Source organism: Zootoca vivipara, chromosome 15 (genome assembly GCF_963506605.1).
Source record: "Zootoca vivipara chromosome 15, rZooViv1.1, whole genome shotgun sequence".
Lineage (NCBI taxonomy): Eukaryota > Metazoa > Chordata > Lepidosauria > Squamata > Lacertidae > Zootoca > Zootoca vivipara.
This window is the reverse complement of record NC_083290.1, coordinates 18673617-18700877: the sequence shown is the minus strand read 5'-3', so window position 1 is coordinate 18700877 and position 27261 is coordinate 18673617. Positions and strand designations below refer to the sequence as shown.

Below are 27261 nucleotides of genomic sequence, written 5' to 3'. Positions count from 1 at the left end.
CATTAGACAAATGCATGGAGGAGAGGACTAGGAATGCATACTAGCCATGCTCTACCACCTGGTTGGGGGCAGCAATGCTTCTGAAGACCAGTTGCTGGAAATCACAGGAGGGGAGAGAGCTCTTGTGCTCTGGTCCTATACATATGTGGGTTTCCTACAGACATCTGATTGGAAGGCAGGTATGCTATTATACTCCCCTTGAAAGAATGAGCACCATGACCAGAACTAGTCCTGAACAATAGCAGAGCCCAATGCACACTTGCAATGGAATGTAGAATGCCAATATTCCACCCATGGAGATGGAACGGTTTGGGACACACCCTCTATGTTGTGTACCAAATGTACCAAATGTGTGGGGCGAAGGGTAAGTGAAGCATCGCTAGGTTGTGGGTAAAGGTAAAGGGACCCCTGACCATTAGGTCCAGTCATGACCGACTCTGGGGTTGCGCGCTCATCTCGCATTATTGGCCGAGGGAGCCGGCGCACAGCTTCCAGGTCATGTGGCCAGCATGACAAAGCCGCTTCTGGCAAACCAGAGCAGCACACGGAAACGCTGTTTACCTTCCCGCTGTAGCGGTCCCTATTTATCTACTTGCACTTTGACGTGCTTTCGAACTGCTAGATTGGCAGGAGCTGGGACCAAGCAACGGGAGCTCACCCCGTCGCAGGGATTCGAACCGCCGACCTTCTGATCAGCAAGCCCTAGGCTCTGTGGTTTAACCCACAGCACCACCTGTGTCCCTGCGGTTGTGGGTAGGCACTGCTAATTTGTGTATGATTCACGCAAATCCAGATTACGATCCACATCATTCAGGTGATTCCAAAACATCTCCATTTAGCTCAACAGGGGGGAAAACTTATTTATATTTCAAGTAACATTCAATCAAAACAACCTCATACTGTATGTTCTTTCTCTGACGACAGTTCTTTTCCATTATTAATTCTCATTGTTTCTTAGTTGAAAGTTTGCAGAAACACATTAAATTTTGCACTGCATTTCATTCCCCTTCCCTCCCCGCTCAAGCCAACTCTGCAAATAGCCTTTGCCCCCACATCAGCCTTCCTCTCCCAATTTACCAAAGAGACCATGGTTTGGGATCCCAGCTCACCTTAGGAGCCAAGACGTAGAAGTACCCGGTTCCATTCGCTCTGCAGATCAGCTTACACTTGTCACGAGGAGACACGCCAGAATACTTGGGAACCCAAGAAACTGTGGCCGTGAGCCGGTTTGTGCTGTGGTTGTAGCCATTGAAAGCCTCGCACTGTTCTTCCCGAAAGCTCTTTCCGGGGACTGTGTGAAAACAATTTCATGCAGTTAAAAAAAAGAAAAGAAACAACCCTTTGGGGCTGATTCACACATGCAAACAAGTTATCAGGTTATACCATCGTGTAGCGACTCTCCGCTGAGTGTCGGAGCTGTCCCCAGTGTGTTTGACGTGCTATTTCACCTGCCATGTCTATTTCACACATGGTCACGATTGTAGGCAGTGGTTGAGAAAACTCTTTGAGGCCTGTGGCCCTCCAGATGTGGTTGGACTACAATACCCATCATCTATGGCTATTGCTTGCTTGGGCTGATGGGAACTGGAGTTGTTCAAAGGAAGCTTGACTTATATTAACTCAGGCTGTTGGTCTATTGCAGGCATCCCCAAACTTTGGCCCTCCAGATGTTTTGGACTACAATTCCCATCATCCCTGACCACTGGTCCCCTTAGCTAGGGATCATGGGAGTTGTAGGCCAAAACATCTGGAGGGCTGCAGTTTGGGGATGCCTGGTCTATTGGGTTTAGTATTGCCTACACAGCTCTTCAGGGTTTCAGGCAGAAGTGTTTCCAGCCCAGCCTGGAGTCTCCAGGGGTTGAAGCTGGGTCCTTCTGCATGCAAAGCAGATGCTCCGTCACCTTCCCTGCCCCTGATTTAGGGTCTCCTCCAAGTGACCATTGTTTTGAAGGTCTCTTTGCTGCATGCATTATATGATGCAGGTTACACTTGAAGGAGTGCCAAAGTCTCATAAAAGAAGCATGTTGTATAAATGAGTTTACATAGGGAGAGCAGGGATACAAGAATCTGTTGCCCTCCAGGTGAAGTTGGACTCCAGCTCCCATCAGCCCCAGACAGCGCGGCCCGATGGTCAGAGTCTGGTATTTAAGGTATAGTTTTGGAATGACTGCAGGAGACCAACAAAGTACTGAATTTTGGTATTGTTATAATTCGGCTACTATTGGGGGAATATTGGAAAACTAATAAAACATTATTTGGAAAAAGTAGTACTGAGTTTCATTTCCCATATATTTTAAATATGAGAAATCATATACTATATGTTTGCTTTTACTATATCCTGCTCTTGTGATATATTTTCCCCCAGAAGCCTCTCATCCAGGATTTGCCTGTCTCCTCATCTGCTTAGATTCATTGGTGCTTCAGCCTCAGATATTTATTTATTTATATTTTTATTTTTATTATTACTGAATCACTCTTCTTCAAACATAGCGCATGGCAATGTACAACAAAATTAAATACAGTGGTACCTCGACGTACGAATGCCTTGACTTCCGAAGGTTTCGATTTCCGAAGGCCGCTAACCCGGAAGTATTTTTGCCCCGCGCGCGGTCTGTGCATGCGCAAAGCGCAAAATCGCACTTTGCGCATGCGCAAAGTGGACGCTTCAACTTCCGAAGTTTTCGACTTCCGAAGAGTGCCGTGGAACGGATCGCCTTCGTAAGTCGAGGTACCACTGTAAGTAATTAAAACAACTACAAAATGAAAATATGCATAAAGCAAGTCACAAAAAAAGTTCAATCCACACATTCCTGTCCAGTGACAGGTGTTGTCAATCATCTGGTGGTGGTGGCAGCAGAAGCTGGTGCTGGTGGCAAGAAGATGCTCCAAAACCATTCGCTGGCTCCACCCAAGCTGCAGCCTCAGATGGTCTCAGACCATTCGCTGGCTCTCAGCCTTTGCAAAGCTCACCTGAATCAGAGCAGGGGTCCAGACTGCAGGAGCGGTATTTCACTCTCACTCCTTCGCAGTACTTCCCTTCGTTGGCAGGGGGAGGGTTGTTGCATTCCCGCTTTGCCAGCTGGACTCCTCCGCCACAGGTCCGAGAGCACTGGCCGTAGGGCGCCCATTTCCCCCAGTTGCCATCCACCTGCCAAAGCACACCGCAGAGAGGCAGATGTGAAACCCACAGCCAACGCCGCAGCTTAATTATATTCATCACATTTCTACTTAGGATTTATCACTAGCTTTGATAAACAACAACAACAACTTTGTATGCCATGGTTTGCTCAAGCCATGTTAGGCAAGAAAAGGCTATCTTTTGAGCATGTGCAAAATGCCCTTCTCTGTAGTCAGTAGCTTCAATAATATTATCCCCTGCTCTGCAAGCAAAAGACAAGAGAGAAAGCCAGCAAGCAATTAATCAAGTCACTTGCTCATGCAGTGCACAAGAGTTCAGTCTGGCATTGTATTGATGGGTAACCCGTGGCACGCTTCAGATGTCAGACTCCAACTCCCAACAGATTCAGCCAGCAAAACCAACGACCAGGGGATAATGGGAGTTGTAGTCTAGCAACACCTGGAGAGCCACAAGTTCCCCATCCCTGGTCCAGATATGGCCACACTTGTGGATGACATGACATGCAGTGCTATTTTTCTTGGAAAAGAGGTGCCAGAACTCATCATGAACACCTGACAGGTGCCGGAACTGAGTGAAAAGGCCCTGTTGACATGCAATTATGAAAATTCATTATGTAATTAAATCAATATGTAATTAATTTAAACCCTCGTGATGGGCTAAAAGAGTACTCTGGTACTCTGGATGATGGTGCTGATGCAATTATTGTACAGTGGTACCTTGGTTTACGAACTTAATCCGTTCCGGAAGTCCGTTCTTAAACCAAAGCGTTCTTAAACCAAGGCGTGCTTTCCCATAGCAGCAGGAGACTCAATTTACAAATGGAACACACTCAACAGGAAGCGGAACATGTTCTGCTTCCAAGGCAAAGTTCACAAACCAAAACACCTACTTCCGGGTTTGCCGGGTTCTTAATCCAAGTTGTTCACAAACTAAGCTGTTCTTAAACCAAGGTACCACTGTAAAAGTCTGCAGGTGGCAAGCATCCTCTCCAGTAGCACCCCTTTCTTCTTCACACAAGAGGCAATGCCTTTTCTGATGCCTGCCTGCTAAGGCACAAGCATGCAACACTGCTTTCTGCTCGGAAGCTGTATTTATTCCAATGCAAATGTGACCAATTGATCCATCGACCCATCTACTTCAACCTTAATTGTGTGCCCCTCCAACAAAAATAAGGCAACATGCAACGGGGAGCAAGGATAAAGATCAGCACTGCACAAATTGCAATCTGCTCTTGCTGCTAAGTATCCCAGACATACATTGGCAAATAATAATAATAAAAATAAAAATCAGTAGAAAGAAAAGGGATAGGTTTCTAGCATCACTACCTCTGGGGAACCCCTTCATGCAGAACTTGTGAACTCCTTGATTCTGTGCAAGCATGCAGTTAATACTGGGTGGAGAATTCAGCGTTCTGAGAAGCTCAGCTTTTAGGGTTTGTTTGTTTTTGTTTGTTTGTTTGTTTGTTTAAAGCAAGTTTCTAGCTGTTATGCCTGCAAAAGAGGAAGCGGGTCAGTGATGCCTGGTGAAATCTCAGAAGCCTGTCAAAGATTCAAATTCTCTAAAGCCCTCGATTTAGTCAGTGGAAGAGGCTAAGATGCTTTTCATATACCCTGTTTCTCCTAAAATAAGACATATCCATAAAATAAGCCATAGCAGGATTTCTAAGCATTTGCGCAATATAAGCCATACCCCGAAAATAAGACATAGTGATAGGCGCAGTTCTGGAGGGCCCCAAGGAAGAGGCGAGGCTGGACGCGTAATAAAAAATAAGACATCCCCTGAAAATAAGCCACTGTGGGTGTATGTTTTAGGAAAAATAAATATAAGAGGGTGTCTTATTTTCGGAGAAACACAGTATCTGTTTCATTTACACATGATTTAGAGCAGGCATCCCCAAACTTCGGCCCTCCAGATGTTTTGGACTACAATTCCCATCTTCCCCAACCACTGGTCCTGTTAGCTAGGGATCATGGGAGTTGTAGGCCGAAACACCTGGAGGGCCGCAGTTTGGGGATGCCTGATTTAGAGCTTTGTAACACATAAGTCTAGACCTCCACAGATATCAGCCCTCCCCAAGCCACATCCTCAGTACGGAGCCAATAGGTACTCACCCGGTACTTACTGATGTTATGCCTCTCGACACAGACACCCTTCAGGCAGAACCTCCCTTCTCCACAGCTGGTGCCATCCGCCCAAGGAAAATGGCGCGTCTGGCACATGATGTGTCCCCGTGCCTTCCCTGTGCACCACAGCTTGGTGCAGTACTGCATGTATGGGCAGGGCTTGGAGCCCATGCCAAAGGCCAGCTCACACTGCTGGTTGAGGTTGTAGTTGGAACCAGGGAGGTCTTCAGGCAGTGGGATGGGCTTGGTGGGTTCATCCAAGAGGCAGTCGCCTGGAAGAGGGAGGGAGAGGAGGGGAACGGGGAGGGAGTCAGCAAAAGAGAGACTTCATAGATTTTTGACAGCTTCCCCAAGAAAGTAAGTTGCCACAGTCTGGCTTTCTGCTGAACTCTGCTAAAGCGTGCGCACAGCTCCATTGGATGTGTGTCTCAGATGTTGTACAGAACGGCTCCCAGAGGGACTGTACGGAAAATCAGGTGCACTTTCAACATTATCATGAGACCTGCGGGTAGATGGCGGTATATAAATTCAACAAATAATGATGATGATGATGGTGATCAAGGGCTCTATTCCGCCTTGGTCAGAATACCTGAACACCTGAAATACTATGTCCAGTTCTGGGTGCCACAGTTTAAGAAGGATATTGACAAGCTGGAAGCTGTGCAGAGGAGGGTGACCAAAATGGTCAAGAAGGGTCTGGAAACCAAGCCTGATGAGGAACGTTTGAGGGAATTGGGTATGTTTAGCCTGGATGAGAGGAGATATGTATAGCCATATTCCGATATCCCAAGGGCTGTCACGTCTGCTGATTGCTTACTTGTCCGTTTTACTTTTATAACATTAAAAAAATAGATTATTACTTGATCTGGTGTTTTCTGACTTGCAGTATTATATAGTATACTGCATTGGACGTCTGTATTGGAAGGGGATGTAAAAATCTCATGAATTAAATTAATATAAGAAGGCTTCAAAAACCAGTGAAAGAGAGCTTCAGCTGAACTGTCGTAACACAATTCTGGGCGCCACGTAACACAGCTGTTTCAAGCAGCATTCAGGTTTTGCATTTTTAAAGACTTGCAGCCCTCCCGGTATAAACTGTTTAACAAAACCAGAGGAGCAGGCCAAGTCTTCTGGGTCAGTGCTTGATGACTCCAACCTTGGAGGCAGTTGGACTGAAGCCTCTCCGACATCCCTTCTTCTCTAGGCCCATCATTTGCTGAGGCCTCATGCCTCACATTCATTAAAAGCAGAGCCACACAACCATTTTGTCTGTACAATAACATGGTAGGGATGTACAGAACTCACTGGATAATTTCCCCTAGCCTTGATAAAAGATTTTGATTGACCGGCAATGTCTCAGATGTTTTTTCTCAAGCGAGAACCTTCAGATTCAACTTTAGGCAAAATCCTATGGCAATTCTAATCCCAGGCCCCAGCAACTTTGCGCAATAAATAAAGGCTTCCTTCACCAGCTCTAGATTCCCAGCAGTGCTGGCAAGGAACAAAGGATGGCACGCAAAGTGTACAGTTTGACCAACAATACACATTCATATTTTTTGTGGGCCAAAGTCTGCAGAGATCTGCAGAACTCCTCTGGGAAATTTTGTTTGTCTTACTGAAATGGTTGGGTGCTCCACCTGAGCAGGAGACTCCAAAATCCATTGAGGGCTTTACCTGAGGAGGAACCTCCAATATCCTCCAATTAAAATTACACTTTGGGCAAAATTCAGCAGCAGCTCTATAGGAAGGTGGTGCCTTATAAGTTAATCTTCCTGGCAGCTTCTGGCCAAATGGTGGTCTGGAGGCAGGAGGCGGGGAGAGACTTGTGTTCGCATCAAATGCCATGGCTGGATGACAACCAAGAGGTGGGGAGGACTCAGTTCACTGGCGGTGGAAGATTACAAATGCTGCACTCGGAGGCCTCCATATGTTTTCTCTTCATAAGCTCCAGCCTTCATCATTGCCAGGGAGAGGAATGGGAACAGAAGCTTTGGCCTAACCAATCTCCTTGGTCTTCCAGAAATGGCATTCCACTGTTATCCTTCAGGCCTGGAAGAACGCTCCTATAAGCTCCCCTTTGACTCCTTGTTTGTGACTGAAACCATTTAGCATTCACTGCTACCCGTGTTTCCCCTTTTTTAAGACGTAGCCATAAAGTAAGCCATGGCAGGATTTTTAAACATTTGTGAAATATAAGACATACCCTGAAAATAAGACATACCTCCATGCCGTGTGGAGCGAGACCGCCGAGGGCCCCAGCCAGCCAGCGGGACTCAGAACGCCGGCTGCAGCAGCAGGAGGCCTGCCGGCTTGGTGCCTGGAGCCAGCTGCTGCTGCAGCGGCGAGCGCGCAGAGCGCCCGAGCCAGCGGTCTTGCCTCCGCCCGGCCGAGGAGGCCTGCCGCCCAGAACCGGTGGCTGCAGCGTGGAGCGTGCCAAGCGCTCCGCAGCATTGAGCGCTTAGAGCGCTCTGTCGGGCCGGGCGGAGCGCTTGAGCCAGCGGCCTCCGCTTGGCCCGACCGAGGAGACCTGCCTCCCTGCCGCCCAGAAGTGGCGGCTGCAGCATGGAGCGCGCCGAGCGCTCTGCAGGACTGAGCGCTTGGAGCGCTCTGTCGGGCCGGGCGGAGCGCCTGAGCCAGCGGCCTCCGCTTGACCCGGCCGATGAGACCTGCCTCCCAGCCGCCCAGAAGTGGCGGCTGCAGCATGGAGCACGCCGAGCGCTCTGCAGGACTGAGCACTTGGAGCGCTCTGTCGGGCCGGGCGGAGCGCCTGAGCCAGCGGCGTCCGCTTGGCCCGGCCGAGGAGACCTGCCTCCCTGCCGCCCAGAAGTGGCGGCTGCAGCATGGAGCACTTGGAGCGCTCTGCAGGACTGAGCGCTTGGAGCGCTCTGTCGGGCCGGGCGGAGCGCCTGAGCCAGCGGCCTCCGCCTGGCCCGGCTGAGGAGACCTGCCTCCCCGCCGCCCAGATCCGGCTGCTGCAGTGTGGAGCGCGCCGAGCGCTCTGCAGGACTGAGCGCTTGGAGCGCTCTGTCGGGCCGGGCGGAGCGCCTGAGCCAGCGGCCTCCGCTTGGCCCGGCCAAGGAGACCTGCCTCCCCGCCGCCCAGAACCGGCAGCTGCAGCGTGGAGCACGCCAAACGCTCCGCAGCGCCAAGCACTTGGAGCGCCCTGCCGGGCCGAGCGGACCACGTAAGCCAGTGGCCTCTGGATCGGCAGAAATCAGGGGCCTGGGTGGGAGGGCGACTGGGGTGTGCCTTTTGGATACTTGCATTTTCTTTCTTGTTTTCTTCCCTTTTTGCAATGTACAGAAATGCAAACTATATCTTATCATCATCACTATTATTACAATTTCACCCCTCCGTTTCTTTTCTCTGTGTGTGTGTGTGTAATTGTGGAACCCTCCCAGCCAATTGAGAAATGCACAGACGTCTTTCTTTAGTTCTTTACAACCATTGAACTCTGTTGTCTGTTTAAATTTCACATTTAAAAAGGAAGATAACTGGGTAGTTTCCTTTTCCTTTTAAAAATATTATCTGCAGCAAAGCAGAAATGGGCACAAGAAACAGGAGGTGTGGACCTTTTGGGTTTGCTTTTCTCAGGGTTCAATCCAACCCCACCTTCCCCAGCTGCCGCCTCCCCACCTTTCCTCCCCAGATCGGCTCTGCCCCATCGTCACGTTGCTCTTAGGCATTTTGCTCAAAGCGTAGCGTATGGGGAGGGCTAAGGAGAAGATGTTCATCCAAGCCAGGCTTTCAGGTGCTGCTGGACTCCAACTCCCAATAGCCAGCATGGCCAGTGGTTGGGGATAATGGGAACTGCAGCCCCACAGCATCCGGAGGGCTGGGGGGTTGCTCTGGAACTTCTCTCCCTCCCTCCTTTTCCGTCTCTTTCCCCTCTCTTCAGACACTCATGTGCTGCATCTGCTTTGGGGTAACTTGATGGTAGAATTTGGGCTAGATGACAGGTAATTAAAAAAATAAGACACCCCACTGAAAATAAGACACCCTGTGTTTTTTTGAGAAAAAGAAGTTATAAGACGGTGTCTTAAAAAAGGGGAAACACGGTATGTACGCCCAGCAAATGTCAAAGTAAGGTACCTCCTAATTCTGGCTAGCTTTGACAACAAAGCAATACACAGGGTGGCACCCAAATGCCTCCTTCGCTCACCCCTTTTCACCTACCTACTCCCTATCCCCTGCTCACCATGTCCGCTGTCCAGGAAGTCGGTGATGATGGCAGCGCTGCAAGCTGACCAAGGGCTGATGCGGTCAATCTGGATAAGAGTGGGCGACATCATGTGGTTGGTCCTAAGCCTGCCAAAGACCTCCTCACAGACCTTCACGTTGTCATGGGGCATGTTGAAGACGTGTCCTAGAAGGAGAAACAGTAGTTGTTTCAAAAACCACGGAGAGTACCTCCAGCAGCCTTTGGGCAACGAAGTTCACAGTGAACCAAGGTGTCCAACCAATCACCTCTCCAGTGATTTCATGGGGGGCTGAGTGTGGACTCTAAATTATTTGGTCAGCCATAGCGATGGATGGATCTAGCAATTTCAGTTCTCTCCATTTCTCATGTTTTCAATCTTAAATTCCCACGTTTCTACGGCAAGTTGCATTTTTTTAAACTTAAAAAATTATTCTTCCATTTTAGTGCAAATGTCTCCTAATAAACATTCATTCATTCATTCATATTTTTTAATAAAAATGTCAAAGCAGGGTACAGCATGTTAAAATCAATCAATCAATAAAACATTAGCCGAGTTCCTCCGGCCTCATGAGGAGCCTCTTCAGTGGGGCTGGTGAGTCTGGGCCCTGCCCCCTAGGCCAGGTGAAAAAGGCCTTGCAGGGAGCGGCCTTCATGCCTCACAGCCGGCCGATGTTCCTCCGGCCTCAAACATATTTTTGTATGCAATTTTGAACACATTCCGCCTGCATTTTTGCATGCTATTTTCACTAATATATTCCTATTTAGGCACACTTCCTTGAAATAGATGCATTTTTGTAAACACTGTTTGGTTGGAGAACTGCATCATAAAATCCAGACGAGTACATATTTTGAAGGATGTCTGTGTTTCGGTTTTCATATTGTCTCAGAGCATGTGAATTGGATAGATTTGGCTTTAAATGCAAACTGTATCAATTTACTCCCCCATCCCTAGTCAGTCACCAAACTCCATGCAGAAATTCGCTGTGGGTTTGCACTTCAGATTGATGATAGCAGACATTGGAGAGCCACCCAGCACATTCCAGGGCCACTGCCACCCTAAACCCAGGAGTGGAAGGAGACCAAGTCATTGACACACACAGCATCTTCAGTTTCTCCTCATATAAAGCTTTTCACTAATGCATGTATTTATATGGACACTTTACAGCAATATATGCATTTTGAATTTATTGCTTTCCTGGAGAGCTGCATTGCAAGATTCAGAGAAGTGCAAATGTCAAAGGATGGCTCTATTTCAGTTTGTGTGTGGATTGGGACAATGCAGATCAGGTACGTTCATCTTTCACTTGAAACTGAATCCAATTTCTCTCCAGCCTGACCAAAGGTGGGTCACAACAGCAGCCCTATTAACCATACATATAGACGGTAAAGAATTAAGAAGCAGGTCCCCAAACACATGCGTGGGCAAGAGGTGGGTCCTGGGTCTGCAAAGGTTGAGCACAATTAGACTACTCTAGTCTGCACTGTGGGATATTTACACTGCAGCCAAACCAACAATGCATGTTTGCTAGATAGGCACATGATAGGAGCTGAACCTCAGAGTTTTCCTGTAAGTCTGCTAGAGAGGACTCTGAGAGCCACTCTCACTGTGCCCTGACAGCGGGAGGGTGTAGCCGTGTAGCCACATATTACACATCCTTAAAATTTCATGCAGGGGTCTCTGCCAACCCTGCTGGAAATTGCACCTGGGACTTTCTGACTGCAAGGCTGATGCTGTACCATTGATCCTTAGACACAAGAGATGCCAGAAAGCCACTGCCCATCATAGTAAACAATACTAGGCTAATATAACACTCAGGACAAGGCAGCTTCAGGTGTTCATTGATGTTCCTTGAAGCTTCCCATCACACACCCCAGATCAGATTCCCCCCAAGCCTGTCCAGGATGCTCATTGCACATCCCCTTTTGACTTGCATCTTGCGGCGGGTGCCTGCACAATGTCTGGTCAAACACAGCTCATCAACAGCGTACTGCGGCCCACAAGGGGCTTGATAAACCTCTCCTCTTTGTCCTGGATGCGTGGGCTAGCAGAAAACAGTCTGAAGAGCAGCGCCAATGGCTTGGCAGGCCCCTGAACACACAGCTGGTAGACTGTGGCTTGGCCTGGTGGGTCACAAATGGTGTCTTCGCTTCTTCCGTCACCCTCCCTGCGTAATCCATAAAAGAGGCATCTCGGTCGCTCCTGGGACTCCCGGCTCTCTGCAAAAGCCTGCAAGTAAAGCCTTTGCTCTGTTGGATCTGCTTCCTGGCTCTGCGTTGTTTTTTGCTTCTCACATTCTAATCAGATTGCCCCCCAAAGGCAGGGGGAAAGCTACACCAGATGCGTGTAACCCTGCCAGGGTCGAGCCTGCAAGCCAGCCACATCCTGGCCAAGGTTCACACCATCTGCTTTGTGTGTGGACACTCGCCCTTGCAGAAGGCAGGAGGAGGAAACCTGAGAATCCGAGGGGGAGGCAAGAAATGATTTCCTCCTTCCAACTCCTGCCAACTTCTACGAGAGGAAGGTCCTGCCACAACTGCCCATTTCCCCTGGACATCTGAAAGCAGATGCCTCCTGTGATTGGGAAAGCTGTTAAAATTAGGGCTACGTGTTTTGTTTTGCTTTAAAAAAAACAAACCACTCTAAATTTGACACTTGCCAAAACCTTAACATTAAAACCAGGCAGCAAACTTGCAATGTGAAGATTTGATTCATCCTGCAGGCACCTGCATCCCTGGGCATCTGTGTTAAGCATACAAATATGTTCGTGGGGAAGGGCAAGAACTCAGTGGCAGAGCATCCGTTGGGCAATGCTGGAGGTTCCAGGTTTGGTCCTCAGTGGCATCTCCAGGTAAAGATGAAAGAGACTCCCCTGCCTGAAGAGCTGCTTGCAATACTAAGCAATACTAGGCTGACTCGGTATAAGGCAGATTCCTGTGCCTTGCTGGACCAGCATCCTGTTTTCTGCAGTAGGGGAATTGAAGGCTTTGGGAACACCATGAGCAGGGCCTGAAGGCAATAGCTCCTTCCTGCTGTCAGTGGCATAACATGGGTTGCCAGTGCCGGGGGCATGGCAGGGGTGAGTGGCAGGGAACAAAACAGAGGATGCATGAGCATTCAACTGCTCATCACTCGGGAGACTGCAGCCACAGAGATAAGAAAAGAAGAGTAATTCTGTTGTCTGGGGAGGTCACTTGCTGGTTCACTGGTTTTCAACAGAGCTCTTGAAGTGCACAGCTGTATTGAGGCAGCACAGGCTGTTGAAATTGTGCACCCCTAAGAATTTTGTGCCTGGGGCAACCACTCTTGTGCCCCCTCACTATGCCACTGCCTGCTGTTGCTCCCCAGTGACTGGTAGTCTGTGGCCTCTGATCTGGGAGGACTGCATACTGCCATCATGGCTAGCAGCCATTGGCAGGCTTTCCTGCCATGATTTTTTTCCCCTAATCCCTCTTTTAAGCCACCCAGACAACTGGCCATCACCACCCACAACCTTGTGGGCAGCAGATTCCACAAATGAGTTATGCACTGTAGTGGGAAGATGAACTTCCCTTTGCCCGCTTCTGCATCTCCCACTGTTTAGCTTTATTAGGTGACTCCCAGTTCTAGCATTCTGAGAGAGGGAGGAAAACTGCCTCTCAGTCCTCCACACTAGAGATAGGGAACCCCTTTTCAGCCTGAGGGTCACATCCCCTCATGGGGAACCTTCCAAGGACCACATGCTCTTGGATGACCACCAACCTGGATAGATTTAAGAGAGAATTGGACAAATTAATGGAGGAGGAGAGGGTTATTAATGATTACTATCCACTATGGCTCTGCCCTGCCCAGGGGCGTTGCAATGGGGGGCAATGGGGGCAGTCCGCCCCGTGTTCCACCCCCACCCCCGCAACTCCCAAGCTGAGCCTCCAGCCTCCTGGTAAAAACTCCGCACCAAGTGGCACACACACCCCACCGCACCGCATGGATTGGAGTCGCCAGGAGGGCGGCAATACCCCGCTACATAACACGCATGCGCAGCGGGACTCTGGGCGGCTTCCAACAAAATATTAAAATACAGAAATCCATCAAACATTAAAAGCTGAGCGGGATTTCTACCTGGAGTTTTGTAGCTGGAAGTGCGCGGATTTGGAGGCACGGGGGGGCGGCAATACCCCGCCACGTAACGGCGCATGCATCGTTACGTAACACGCATGCATTGTTACGTAGCAGCGATGGCCCCCCCCCCAGTTGCATGGCAATTTGCCGCCCCGGGTGTCGTGGCGCCTCACTACGCCCCTGCCCCGGCCTCTACAGTTGGAGACAGCAATGCTTCTGAGTACCGGCTGCTGGAAACCACAGGAGAGGAGAGTTCTCTTGCGCTCAGGTCCTGCTTGGGGGTTTCCCTTTATGGCATCTGGTTGGCCACTGTTAGAAACAGGATGCTATTATGGATGGGTCATTGGCCTGATCCATCCCAGGCTCTTCTTTTGCCCATGTTGTCCAGAGACAAAAGTGGGCAGGGCAATAGATGTGGCTTTTCCCATTTGTACAATATGCTCCAGTATACACAAGAGACCGAGGTTTCTAGAGAGCAAACAGTCAGGCAATGTGGCTTTATGCATCCAGGCTTCCAGCAGGAGCATCCCTTCCACTTACCAGAACAGAGCAGGGGGGGGGGGCGAGATCCAGGCAATGACATGTGGCACTCCATCCTGACTGCCACCCTGCCCCACCCCATCCTGGTGAGTAGTAGCGCTGCTGCTTCAGGGAGGCTGGCTCCGTCACAGCACCATGACATCATGCCAGCTGCTCCTGATCCTCAGACATGCCTCTCCATCCTCCATCCAGGCAGCAAAGAGACATCAGCAGCAGCCAGGTGCCATTAAGAACACAAGAAGAGCCTGCTGGATCAGGCCAATGGCCCTTATCTAGGTGTTGCTCAGAGATAGTCCCAAGACCAGGTGGAGAAGCCTGGAAGGGCCCACATCCAAATTCCTGCTCTAAACCATACATAATTTTATAAACTTTGATGCAACCCATGGCCGAGAGGCAACCTGAACCGGGGGCTGCTCATTCACAACCTGAACGTGTGTGAACCAGCCCATTCCCACCAGGGAAATCTGATTCCTGGCAGTTCCATTTCCGGCTGTGCAGTGGAATCCAAATTAAAATTGCGAGTGCAGAATTTGTTATGGCACTAATTAAAAAAAGTAAAGAAAAAAAGCAGAACCTTTTCCTGTTATCCAAATGAGAGTCTAGCAATTTGGCTACGAATCCTGTTGACAATCTGGCATTCCACTTCTCCGGATCTAGGTGTGTGTCGAATGCGTCCCGGCCATGACATGCTATTTCAGGATTTCTAAAGCCTGGGAAACGAGGTAGTGACCAAGCCAGAGCAGGCAAATTTGTGGCTTGGGCTCCCTTGTCTTCCCAACAGCTGCTTTCCCAACAGCTTAACTCAAACCTCCCTGCCCCTTTGGGAATAAACTTGGCATTTCTCTCTCTCTCTCTCTCTCTCTCTCTCTCTCTCTCTCTCTCTCTCTCTCTCTCTCTCTCTCTCTCTCTCTCTCTCTCTCTGACACACACACAGGGAACAAGGCTGCACTCTCACTTGCTTTCTTTTTCTCACTCACACACACATGTGGAGTTTCCCAAGAAAGCTATTCTGGAAGTTTTGCTATTGTCTAAACTTCCTGAGCAAAGTAGTCATAGTTTAAAATAAAATAAAATCAGGCTCATCTCCAAATTATGGATTAAGGCTGACTCTCTCTCCCTCTCTCTCTGCACGCACACACACACACGTGCGCGCGCACACACACACACACTTATACATAAATGGGTCCAATCCTGTGTCTCCACTTTCCCCTGGTCTAAATCTGCTTCCCAGGTGGAAACCACAGACAGGGACTCTGCCTCTTTGCTGTGGCTTTGGTTTAAGTGGCCACTTCCTAAGCCACAAAATGATGGATGGAGGCTTCGAGCCAAGAACGGTCTGGCGAACATTTGAAGGAGAGCCGGCAAAACCAGACAGATGCAACAGCGCAGGCAGCAAAAGACTCTACTACGCTTTTCTGTGGTGCTGGATTGAAAGCAATATTCTGGGGGATCCCAGCTCTGAGCATGTTTATGCCTCCCTTCCTGGCACTTGAGCTTACTTTCTTCTTCCTCCGCCCTCCTCTCTTTTTCCATGTGTGTTGTGTCTTTTAGATAGAAAGCCTAAGGGCATGAGTTATCTTGTTTGCTTGTTTCTATGGAACTGCAAGCTGCTCTAGGAACCCTTTTGGCAGAAGAGTGTGGGGTCAATAGTATAATTACATCATATAAGAAATGGCAATAAGTAAATGATGTTGAATGCATTTTCAGGCTAAATCTTGTACTTTGCCAAAGCTACTACTTACCTAGCTCGTGAGCTGTTGTAAAAGCAGAAGGGAGGCCATCGTCCTCAATGACAGAGCAGCTACGTTTGGGGTCACACATGGTGCCGACATCTGCCATGCCCAAGGTGTCGCAGGTGGTAGCACCACACAAATCCTGCCAAGAACAAAAAGGCGCTTTTTCATCTCATGGCAAGAAAGGTACCAGGGGTTGCTGGTTGCTGCAGCCAAGGTGGTTACAAAAGAGCAACTTTTTTGGCCCAGAACATGAACTTTCAAGGCAACCGCAATTTATCTGTTTTATTCGTGTATACGCCACCTTTCGAGATACAATCTTCCCAAGGTGGTTTACAACAGGAGAAATAGTTGTGATTTTTGCATCGCTGTGGGTTGGACTAGATGGCCCTTTGAGTCACTTCCAACTCTACAATTCCATGAAATAAAAACAACAGCAAAGAACAAAAAGGTACGTTGGAAGACATTTCAGCAGAAGAACCTAAAAACTGAATCAACATACAGTCAGGAAGCCTTGCACACAGAAAGCCTTGTGGAACACAGAGACCTTCATTGCATGTCTAGAGAAGGTGAAAAGAGGGAGTCCATTGGGGAAGGAGTTCCACAGCTGTGGAGACACCACTGAACAGGCCTTGCAGCTGCCAGGTTTATACTAACTAATAATAGCAACAAGCGAGACAGCAGGGTCTTTGAAGCTGATCGCAGACAAGGGGATCAATGGTAGCTTCAAGTGTCCATACCAAAGCTCTGCATCCATAGAATGGATTTTAAAAAAAAAAATGCCAATGGAGTCGTAACTAGGGATGCGAGGATCAGCCTATTTTGGATCTGTGTCGTTCTCACACACATTGACTCAAATGCCCAATTTCTCGTGTTTTCTGCCATTGCTTTAAAACACATAAAGTCTGCATTTTTGCATGTGTCTCTCCCCCCCGCCCCCCAATAATGCACAATCATTTACACATTTTTGCAAGGTTCTTAGAAATGCTCTGTCTGCAGGATAACTGCATTCCAATCCACACATTAGTCTGGGAAGTAAAAGATTAGACCAGTTCACTTTAAAATGCAATCCAGATGAAATTCTACAGCACTTCCCATCTTAACTTCCTCTATCGGCTAATTATTGTGAGTAGAAAAATAATATCCCTGAGCCAACCGACTCTCAAACTTTGGGATTGTTGAAATAGATACAGGGGGAAATTAATCGATTTGAGCTGTGCGATTCAAATTAGGTCTACTAGATGCAAAAAAAATTAAAGCAATGTAGACTAAAGTCTGGGGATTAGGGGCCCCAATTCTTAAACTTATTAGTTTCATGGTGTAGTGGTTAAGAGCGTTAGACTCGTAATCTGGGGAACCGGGTTCGTGTCTCCGCTCCTCCACATGCAGCTGCTGGGGGACCTTGGGCTAGTCACACTTCTTTGCAGTCTCTCAGCCCCACTCACCTCACAGAGTGTTTGTTGTGGGGGAGGAAGGTAAAGGAGAACGTCTGCCGCTTTGAGACTGCTTAGGGTAGTGATAAAGCGGGATATCAAATCCAAACTCTTCTTCATAATAGATCCGACCCTGACTATAGCGGTCAGGCTATCCCTGTCCAGGAACAGCCAGAGTTGGTGAACCAGACAGGCTGGGAAAAGGCACTCCAAGCCACAGAGGACACCTGCGATTGCTAACGCCTGCATGTCACATTCACACTTTAAAATCCAAACCTGGGTGTATGCCTTGTGGAGCAGCTCAGCTTAGTAAACCTGCCATTCTGAGAATCCCTTGTACCTGTGGAAGAGCTGGAAAATGGGGGTCTCAGCGGCTGGACATGACTACCTTCTGTAGCATAGGAGCCAAGTCCTAGGGGCCAAGGTCCCTTCAGGCCCTCAAATAAAATATGTGAAGTTGCTGGGGCCTCCCAAAATTGATGGGCATTGCCCATTCAAAGGGTGTGTGCATGCTGTATCTTGTGATCAATTATACAAGGTGGGGCTTACTCCCCCCCCCCAATATTTTATTCAAGTTGGCACCCCTGTTCTGTAGCACAAGAGCAGGGCAGGAAGGATTATTGGCATCAAGGCGTGGAGGCAGGAGATAGGCCTCAAAAAGCATCGACAGAACTGGACAGGGGATGGAAAACCCTCCAGGGCCAAAAAGGGAAGCAAGGCGGTTTTGCTTTCAAAGCTTGGAAAGGGTTCCTTCCGCAATGGGGGAGGCCGTCCCTCCTGCTCTTGACAAGGTGCTGCTGATAGACTTTCCAGCTTTCTTTGCAGCCAAGGAAGGGAAGCAGGCGAAAAAAGGCCTCCGGGGTGCACATGTGCGAGAGATGCTCTCTCGATCGGCAAAGGGCAAGCAAAGAGCAAAGGGTTTCGGCTCCCCGGCTGGAAGCCTGGAGTTTAGCTACTTCCTTGTAGCTCTCGTCCTCTCATCTCGCAAGCATTAAAGCCCCAGGCCATGACCGGCCCAGCTGGAAAAGACAAGAGCATAGGCTTCCAGCGTCAGAGGCACCGTGGGGGATTTCTGCCACATCCTCATCTTAAGCGATAAGCCCCGTTGCTGCTGTCAGGAGCCAGGTCTGACATCATGGCATGCAGATGTTGCCTGCCGAGGCCAGCGCGTGAGCTTCAGTTAGGGCATTAGCCTTCTTACAAATTGCTTCCATATCCTCCGGTCGCAAGAGCAGAGCGAACAGATTCAAGGCATGCCCTCAGGAACGACGTTAAACTAAAACAACAATGGGAACGCGTGCTGTCATGTTCCGCGATCACAATGTAGAGCCCAAAGGACAGGGTGCAGAGCACAGCAGGTTGTGGCAGGGGGGAGAACGCCTTAATAACACCTCACCCAAATGCAGCATAGCATATCTTCTTGGGGTTACACCAAGGGCATGGGTCCCACCTCTTCTTTTCATCATTTTGGATTTTGGGGGCTGCTCCCTGGTAACAGCAGGGTGCTCCGGGGGTGGGGGGGAAATGAAAGAAAAACCATGCTGGATCAGGTCAATGGCCCATCTGGTCCAGCATCCTATTCTCACAGTGGCCGACTAGTTGCCCACAAGCAAGACCTGATATCAAAAGGCCTCTCCCCTCCTTTGGTTTCCAGCAACTGGCATTCAGAAGCATTGCTGCCTCCATCTGTGGCCGTCATGGCAAGTAGCGCTGATTATCCTACTCCTCCACAAATTTGTCTATTCCTCTTTTAAAGCCACCAAGGTTAGGCATAGGGCAAACTCGGCCCTCCAGATGTTTTTGGGACCAGAACTCCCATCATCCCTGACCACTGGGTCCTGTTAGCTAGGGATGATGGGAGTTGTAGTCCCAAAACATCTGGAGGGCCGAATTTGCCTATGCCTGGATATAGGTTGTTGGCCATCCCTGTCTCCCGAGAGAGCAAGCTCCGCAGTTTAACTCAGTGCTGCCTGAAGAAAGCCTTTCTTCTATCTGTCCCGAATCTTTCAACATTCACTGGATGTTCATGAGTCCCTGTGTTACGAGAGGAGAAAAAAACTTCCCTCTAATCATCGTTTTGGTAGCCCTTTTTCAACTCTATCGCATCCTTTTTGAGGTGAGGCAACCAGAACTGTACACTGTATTCCAAATGCGTTGACAGCACAGATTTGTCATGATGATACAGTTATACCTCGGTTTAAGTACGCTTCGGTTTGAGTACGTTCAGTTTAAGTATTCCGTGGACCCGTCTGGAACGGATTAATCCACTTTCCATTACTTTCAATGGGAAAGTTCGCTTCAGGTTAAGTACGCTTCAGTTTAAGTACTCCGCGGACCGTCTGGAATGGATTAATCGACTATCCATTAATTTCAATGGGAAAGTTCACTTCAGGTTAAGTACGCTTCAGGTTAAGTACAGACTTCCTGAACCAATTGTGTACTTAAACCGAGGTACCACTGTACTGGCAGTTTTGTTTTCATTTTCTGAAAACAGGTGACCTAACTCTACATCGCTGCGTCTTTTGGCGATTTTGCCTTTCTGTGAAGAGGGCCTTTCTTCTGTCGAGTCCTGAAGGCCCTGAGAATCAGCGCCATGCCTCTGCACCAGCAGCGCACAGTCAGCTGACGGATGATCCCAGAAGGAGAGCATTCCTTTCCAAACATCATAGAGGTGGCCGACCTCCAGGACTGGGCTTGCATCCTGAGTCATCCAATCCCACTCAGGTCCCTGCGTGTGCTCCTCCTTCTCAGAGGCAAATGCAGCTGCCTCCTTTCCTGTGTGGATCATTTCCTTTGAAGTGCGCCCACACAAGAGAGTGAGGTGGGGAGAGCGAGGAGGAAGATAAATGGCTGCATGGAGTTCACACATGGGCATTCTTCAACCTTTGGGGAAGATGCATCATATTTCAAGGCTATCGTCTTCTGCAATCTCGCCGACAACTGAAGGAATCCAGGATGAAGATGCTCGGGATGTGAGCCACCAGGAGCCGGCCGTGATAAGTCATAAATATTACACAAAAGAATCAGGACTGGAGGAGTTGGGATACCAGTGGGCTAACTAATGCTCATGGGGAATGGTTGGGTGGGAAAGCAGGGAGCTCAACAGTAGGTGGCGCCTGAGCCAGTAACAGGCAGGGCCAACTAATTAGAGCAGGCATAGGCAAACTCGGCCCTCCAGATGTTTTGGGACTACAACTCCCATCATCCCTAGCTAACAGGACCAGTGGTCAGGGATGATGGGAGCTGTAGTCCCAAAACATCTGGAGGGCCGAGTTTGCCTGTGCCTGAATTAGAGCTTCATTCCTATTCTCTGACTTGCTGAGATCTACAAAGGCAACACCAAGACCAGGCACCCCCAACCTTCAGCCCTCCAGATGTTTTGGACTACAATTCCCATCATCCCTGACCACTGGTCCTGTTAGCTAGGGATCATACCACTAGTCCTGTTAGCTAGGGATCATGGGAGTTGTAGGCCAAAACATCTGGAGGACCGCAGGTTGGGGATGCCTGACCAAGACTAAGGTGGAAGAAGATGGAACCTGTGGAATGCCCTCCCACCTGATGTCAAGGAAATAAACAACTACCTGACTTTTAGAAGACATCTGAACGCAGCCCTGTTTAGGGAAGTTTTTAATGTTTGATTTTTTATCATGTTTTGGGAGCTGCCGAGAATGGCTGGGGAAACCAATAATATTATTATTATTAAAAAGAAATAAAAAAATCCTCCCAGTAGCACCTTAGAGACCAACTAAGTTTGTCATAGATATGAGCTTTTGTGTGCATGCACACTTCTTCAGCTACCTACCTGTAGCTATTATTATTATTATTATTATTATTATTATTATTATTATTATTACAGCCCGTGCTAGCCCCCTGGACTGAGGTTGGTGGGGTGGTGCCCCCATTCGCCTGAATGGTTCGCATCCACTGTATTGCACAAACAATACAGCTGTTTATCTTCACGGTGCCATAAGACACTCTCTCTCTCTCTCTCTCTCTCTCTCTCTCTCTCTCTCTCTCTCTCTCTCTCTCTCTCTCTCTGGAATTTGCTTCTGCCAGCGTAGCGAAGATCTTCCCCCTCCTCTGCTGGATGCTAACCAGAGAAGCCCTTCGTCACTGTGACCCAGAGAGAGCTTTCCATTGTCTCTGCGCAAACTGCCTCTCCCTAGCCAGCTCACGCTCCTCTCTGTGGCAGATGATGGTCAGTGGAGCAGATAATCTGGCACTGGCTTTAACCAAAAAAATAAGAGAAAGAGAAAGAGGAAAGTGAATAGAGAGCAATGAGCCCAAAACTCTCTCCTGTTAGGCAATCGCTGGTCCTTAACAGCAATCTGGTAAAACAGCTCACTGGTGGGTCTAGAGAGCCACTACATGTAACTTTTGGCCCTTATGCAAGAGAGGGACATGAGATTTCTCGCCCCAGTAAGAGCCTCAAGATGACTAAAGGGCTACTGGTGTTGTAAGTGGAGAGGCGCCTATAGGGCTGGCTCTAAAGGCCACATCCACACCATGCAGCCAAAGCGTGATGATCCCACTCTGAACAGTCAGTGTGGCTTCCCCCAAGGAATCCTGGGAGCTGTAGTTCAAGGGTCCTGAGAGTTGTTAGGAGACCCCTATTCCTCTTCGAGAGCTCTAATTCCCAAAGCGGTTTCGCAGTCAAGCCCTTTTCCCAGGGAACTGTGGGAATTGAAGCTCAGGGAAGGGAAATGGGGAGTCTCCCTAACAACTCTCAGCACCCTTAACAAACCACAGCTCCCAGAATTCCTTGCGGGGGAGCCATAACTGCTTGAAGTGAAATTGCAGTGTTATCAATGTATGGTGTGAATGTGGCCCTGGTACCCCTCAAGGTACAATGGAGCCCTAGGGCTTTTTCCGCTGAGTCCCAGGCCTCAGCTACGTTAGTCCAGAAACAGTGTTTTGAATGCATTATAAACATGCAATACCAGATGGCACCAGAGAGCAAAAAGAAATTTCTAAGCAATTTTCCATAGCGTTTCTTTTTTTTCTTTTGATACCTTGATTTAATTTCTGGCTTATCTGTAGCATTTTTTTCCTGTGTGTAGATCCACCCCCAGGGGCTAAAAGGGATTACATGAGGTCAGGTTGAGGCAGGACCCCTGCTGGCACATCTTTGCACAGAGTATGAGGATTATATGCCTGTTGTCTTTGTCCATGGAGTTTTCTTGGCAGGGATACTGGAGTCGCTTGCCAGTTCCTTCTCCAGGTGGATCACGTTTAGTCAAAACTCTCCACTATGACCTGTCCATCTTGGGTGGCCCTGCATGGCATAGCTCATAGCTTCTCTGAGTTATTCAAGCCCCTTCACCACGACAAGGCATTGATCCATGAAGGGGATCAATGGTGCTGGAGGAGACTCTTGAGAGTCCCATGGACTGCAAGAAGATCAAACCTATCCATTCTGAAGGAAATCAGCCCTGAGTGCTCATTGGAAGGACAGATCGTGAAGCTGAGGCTCCAATACTTTGGCCACCTCATGAGAAGAGAAGACTCCCTGGAAAAGACCCTGATGTTGGGAAAGATTGAGGGCACAAGGAGAAGGGGACAACAGAGGATGAGATGGTTGGACAGTGTTCTCGAACATGAGTTTGACCAAACTGAGGCAGTGGAAGACAGGAGTGCCTGGTGTGCTCTGGTCCATGGGGTCACGAAGAGCCGGACACGACTAAACGACTAACAACAATGTTTGCAAAACACTCAGCTCGCTCAAAAGAGGGCATCATTCCATATGATGCACTACTTGCTTAGTTGCATGATGAAACTTGGGAGAATGCACCAACGGTGACTTTTAAAGTGATATTGGAAAGATGTGCAGGACCTTGAAGGCACATCAGAATGCCATCTTGGTGAGGTCCAGTTCCGTGGTCTGTTCTCTTGGAGAACAGAAGAAAACACGGTGTAAATGCAATCAACAATATTTAGCATTTATATAGAGCAGGCACATCCAACTTCCAAGAGAGTGCAATCTACTCACACTGGCAGTGATCTACCCACTGTATTGATTTTTTAGGGAGGGTGAGCCATGAGCCAAAGTTATTGAGCTTTTTTGGGGGGGATCCCGCAACCGACCAGGGACATCATGTGGTCGACCTGTTGGACAAGCCAGATATAGAGGTAAAGGCACTTCATATACATTATCCCAGGACTCCTCCTAGCTTGGGATTCCCGAGGAGCTCGGCATTCATAAATTCTGATGCACGTTGACCTGATTTACATCTTCAAATGGGCAGGTTGATGCAGAAATGGGATGGGAAAAACTTATGAATGAACATGTGCAAAACACGTCAGGAAATAGTGATCTGCCCATCTCTCTGCTTACAACAGTCCTGTAAGGCAGGCCAGTCTTATTCTTTCCACACTGCAAATGTGGGCAGGGCAGGGAGTGGTCTGGCTGAAAACAGCAGCTGACTTACAGCTACTATAGGCACCTTCTGTCATAGCACTACACGATTCGCTTACAATTTGTTTACAGAAAGGCTCCTTTCCTGTAAAAAAAGAAAGGCTTTCCTTTAACCTCTTACTATCCATCAGCAACCTCAAGCAATGATACTGGACAGGATCCAGGGCCTGTCCTCATAAGCTGCACCCTAGGTCAATGTGGGTCGTATGATCTCCAAGGAAAAATGACTTTGGGTGACCCAGGTCTGGGGTGGGGCAAGAGGGCATTAAAGGAGGGCCTGTTAAAAGCTCCTTGTTAATCTCTGCCTGCAACCAGGAGGCAAGGCTCACTAGAGAAAGTGGGTCAGTATGTCAGTGCAAGTCTTAGGCAAGAAGCCAAGAGATCCTTTCAGCTAGCAAGGCAAGGAGAAGTAAAATAAAGAAAAAAAGGAATCAGTAAGGCAAAAGAAACAACCAACTTCCATTTTTTGGTCAGAGGCAGTAATGCTTCTGAATACCAGTTGATGAAACCACAGGAGAAGGGGAGCTCTTATGTTTGGGTCCTGAATGCGGGCTTCCCCATTTGGGCACCTGTGATCAGGATGCCTCTCTAGATGGGCACTGGCAGCAGAGCTCTTCTGCTCTTCCCATAAAGCAACATTTCCCCCTCTCCAATTAACTAAGGTACGACTTGTAGACCGTACTTTCTGAACCTAGAAGGTTTTCAGGAACTAAAGACCCATCATGCTTTGCTTCCTCTGGGCTGCACATTTGGACAAGGAGCAGGGGCAAGGTAGGATTGTGTCCACGGCTGGCATCTTTGCCTCAACACTAAGCTGAGCTGCCCTGCAGATGCCACTGGACTCCAGCCCCCACCAGCTCCAAGCAACATAACCAATGGCCAGGGGTGGTGGGAGTTATCATCCCACAGCACCTGGGTTCATTGTTGTGGACTGCATTTCTCCAACAGAAGAAGAGATGTGGAGTATATGCAGAAAACGTTTCTGGAGATGGGTGAGAATCCGCATAGACTTTGCAGGGAAGATCTGTGAGCATTAAGATCTGCCTTCCTGGATCAGAGCAAGGGGGTCCAGCTAGCTTTTCCTTATGTTCTCAGCTGGAGCTATCCAGATGCCTTTGAGGAAGCCACAAGCAGGACATGATGCTTGAGACAGCCAACCCCAACCTTTCTGGGCCCTGCTTACAAACCTATTTATACATTCAGCATAATGAGGTGGCCACATCAGCCTGAGAGAGGGGGTGAATGACATGTTTAAAATGCCCCCCCTTTATAGAAAAGTGACAAGCAAACAAGCGCAAACTCCCTGCACTTAGAAAGCTAACATTTACAGAAGGAAGCTTCTACCCTGGTCCTTTCTCTCGTGTGCTAGATATCTGCATGCAAAGTCACCTTTTTATTTTTTTAAAAAATGCAATCTTGCATTTTAAATCTTGCATTGCAATCTTAAGCATATTTACTCAGCAGTGACTCTAACTGTGTTCAGTGAGGCTTACTCCCAGGTAAGTGTGCCTTATAACCTCAAGCAAGCAATCCTACACCAATAGTCCCTAAAGAATGTTGCAGCGTACATTTTTTTCTGAAACGTAAAGATTGACTTTCAATTTGAATCTGGTGGCCAAGTTATTTTGCAGGGTTTGGAGTTTCTCTGGCAAGGCATGTTGTATTTCAGAGTGGGCGTGAATGGAGAAAGCGTCTAGAGGATGAACAGAGAGTGCAACGTAGCTGGATACCATGAGGGAGGAATGGCTAGCCTGCTAGCCACGCAGGGCACAGGTCCAGTGACCCTGAACTTGCAGCCTCTCACAGGAAGTTACTGTGTGTTCTCAGATGTTATCTTTGCATGTGCAAGGGCTTGAACATTGTCCTTAAACTAACAAAATCTCAAAAGCTTAGATTCTTCAGTGAGAGATTCCAAAATAACCACAAACAGCCATGCTTTTTTTTAAAAAAATATTTTTTATTGAATTTTATAAGAACATTAAAAAATATAACACATTAACAAAATAACACTACAAAACATAAAAATACAAAACGACATAAACAATAAACACATTTCATCTTATATCTTCTTTAAAATCATTGTCTCTTTTGCTTCCCCAAGTCCCTTCTATCTGATTTTCATTTTAAAGTCATCTGTAACAGTTTCTAGCTCATTACTTTTTAAATTCATCATCATAATTTTTTCCCCTTAATTCATTTATAACTCAATTTATAACTCAATTTCCAGTTTTATAATCTTTTCCTTATATCCCTAATGCCTTAACTTCGGTCTTTCCCTAGGTGATCCATCTTTTATTGTTCAGAAATAATTCCCTAAGTACACTTTAATTTTTTTCCAATCTTCCTCCACTCTCTCATCCGCCTGGTCTCGAAGTCTTCCTGTCAATTCTGCTAGTTCCATGAAGTCCAACATTTTCATTTGCCATTCTTGTAAAGAGGGTAGTTCTTCCTTCTTCCAGTATTTCGCAAGCAAAATCCTCGCCGCTGTGGTGGCGTACATAAACAAGTTAACATCCTTTTTTGGGATTTCCTCCCCGATTATTCCAAGCAAAAAGGCCTCTGGTTTTTTCAAAAATGTGTTTTTATATATCTTTTTCATTTCGTTATAAATAATTTCTCAGAAGCCTTTTATCTTGGGGCAAGTCCACCACATATGGTAGAATGAGCCCAAACAACCATGCTTTTAAGCAGTATGCCAGGGGGTGGGGGGACATCTGTGGTCCTCCAGATGTTGCTGAACTACAACTCCCACCATCTCTGACAATTGTCTAGGCCAGCCGGGGCTGATGGGAGCTGGAGTCCAACAACACTCCTCGCTGTGCAAGGGGATGTATTCAGCATGATGGCCTTGGCTGTGAACCTTCTGTGGAGTTGGCAGGTTGACTTGGAAATGATATTAACATGGGCCATTGCAAAGTGTGATAAGTGATCAACAGAGCTGTCTTGTAAGCTGAGAGTTTATTCCCACCCACCCATGTTCCTCTTCTGCTAGCTGCCACCCTGCCTGAATCGTTCCAGAAAATGGACAGAGATGGGTGCTGACCAAGGAATTTGGTAGGTCCTTATCTTGATCTCCTGAGAAGCAGGACACGACAATCTTGCTGATGGATGACCTTAGCTTCCTCCTGAAGCCCATCTATCACAATGAGGTGAATGTGATTCCCGTTCCCTATGGCTGCAGGAAAACAGCCCCTGGGGAACAACCAATCTCTTGCTTCAAAATGCCTGTCAAAGCTCCTTAGTGCAAGCCTGTAATTGGCCTGTCATCACTTTTGCATCATTATACCCAGTTTTGCACTTGATAATCCTCATGTTGTTGTTGTTTAGTCGTTTAGTCGTGTCCGACTCTTCGTGACCCCATGGACCATAGCACGCCAGGCACTCCTGTCTTGCACTGCCTCCCGCAGTTTGGTCAAACTCATGTTGGTAGCTTCGAGAACACTGTCCAACCATCTCGTCCTCTGTCGTCCCCTTCTCAAAAGCATCAGTTCTTGGGCGATCAGCCTTCTTTGTGGTCCAGCTCTCACTTCCATACATCACTACTGCAAACATTAACTTGCTGCAATCCTAGCAACCAT

General features: G+C 48.1%; 1 protein-coding gene across 1 annotated transcript in view; it reads right to left on the bottom strand.

Moving 5' to 3' along the window:
* The window catches only part of ADAMTS15 (ADAM metallopeptidase with thrombospondin type 1 motif 15), a 48983-nt gene that overhangs the window by 11051 nt on the left and 10671 nt on the right, over window positions 1-27261 (bottom strand). Inside the window, exons 2-6 of the mRNA XM_035139258.2 lie at window positions 15842-15974; window positions 9461-9628; window positions 5251-5534; window positions 2971-3148; window positions 1110-1291 (exon numbers count right to left, since the gene is read on the bottom strand). Of these exons, the coding sequence (XP_034995149.1) occupies window positions 1110-1291; window positions 2971-3148; window positions 5251-5534; window positions 9461-9628; window positions 15842-15974 (945 nt within the window). The remainder of the gene's footprint in view (window positions 1-1109; window positions 1292-2970; window positions 3149-5250; window positions 5535-9460; window positions 9629-15841; window positions 15975-27261) is intronic.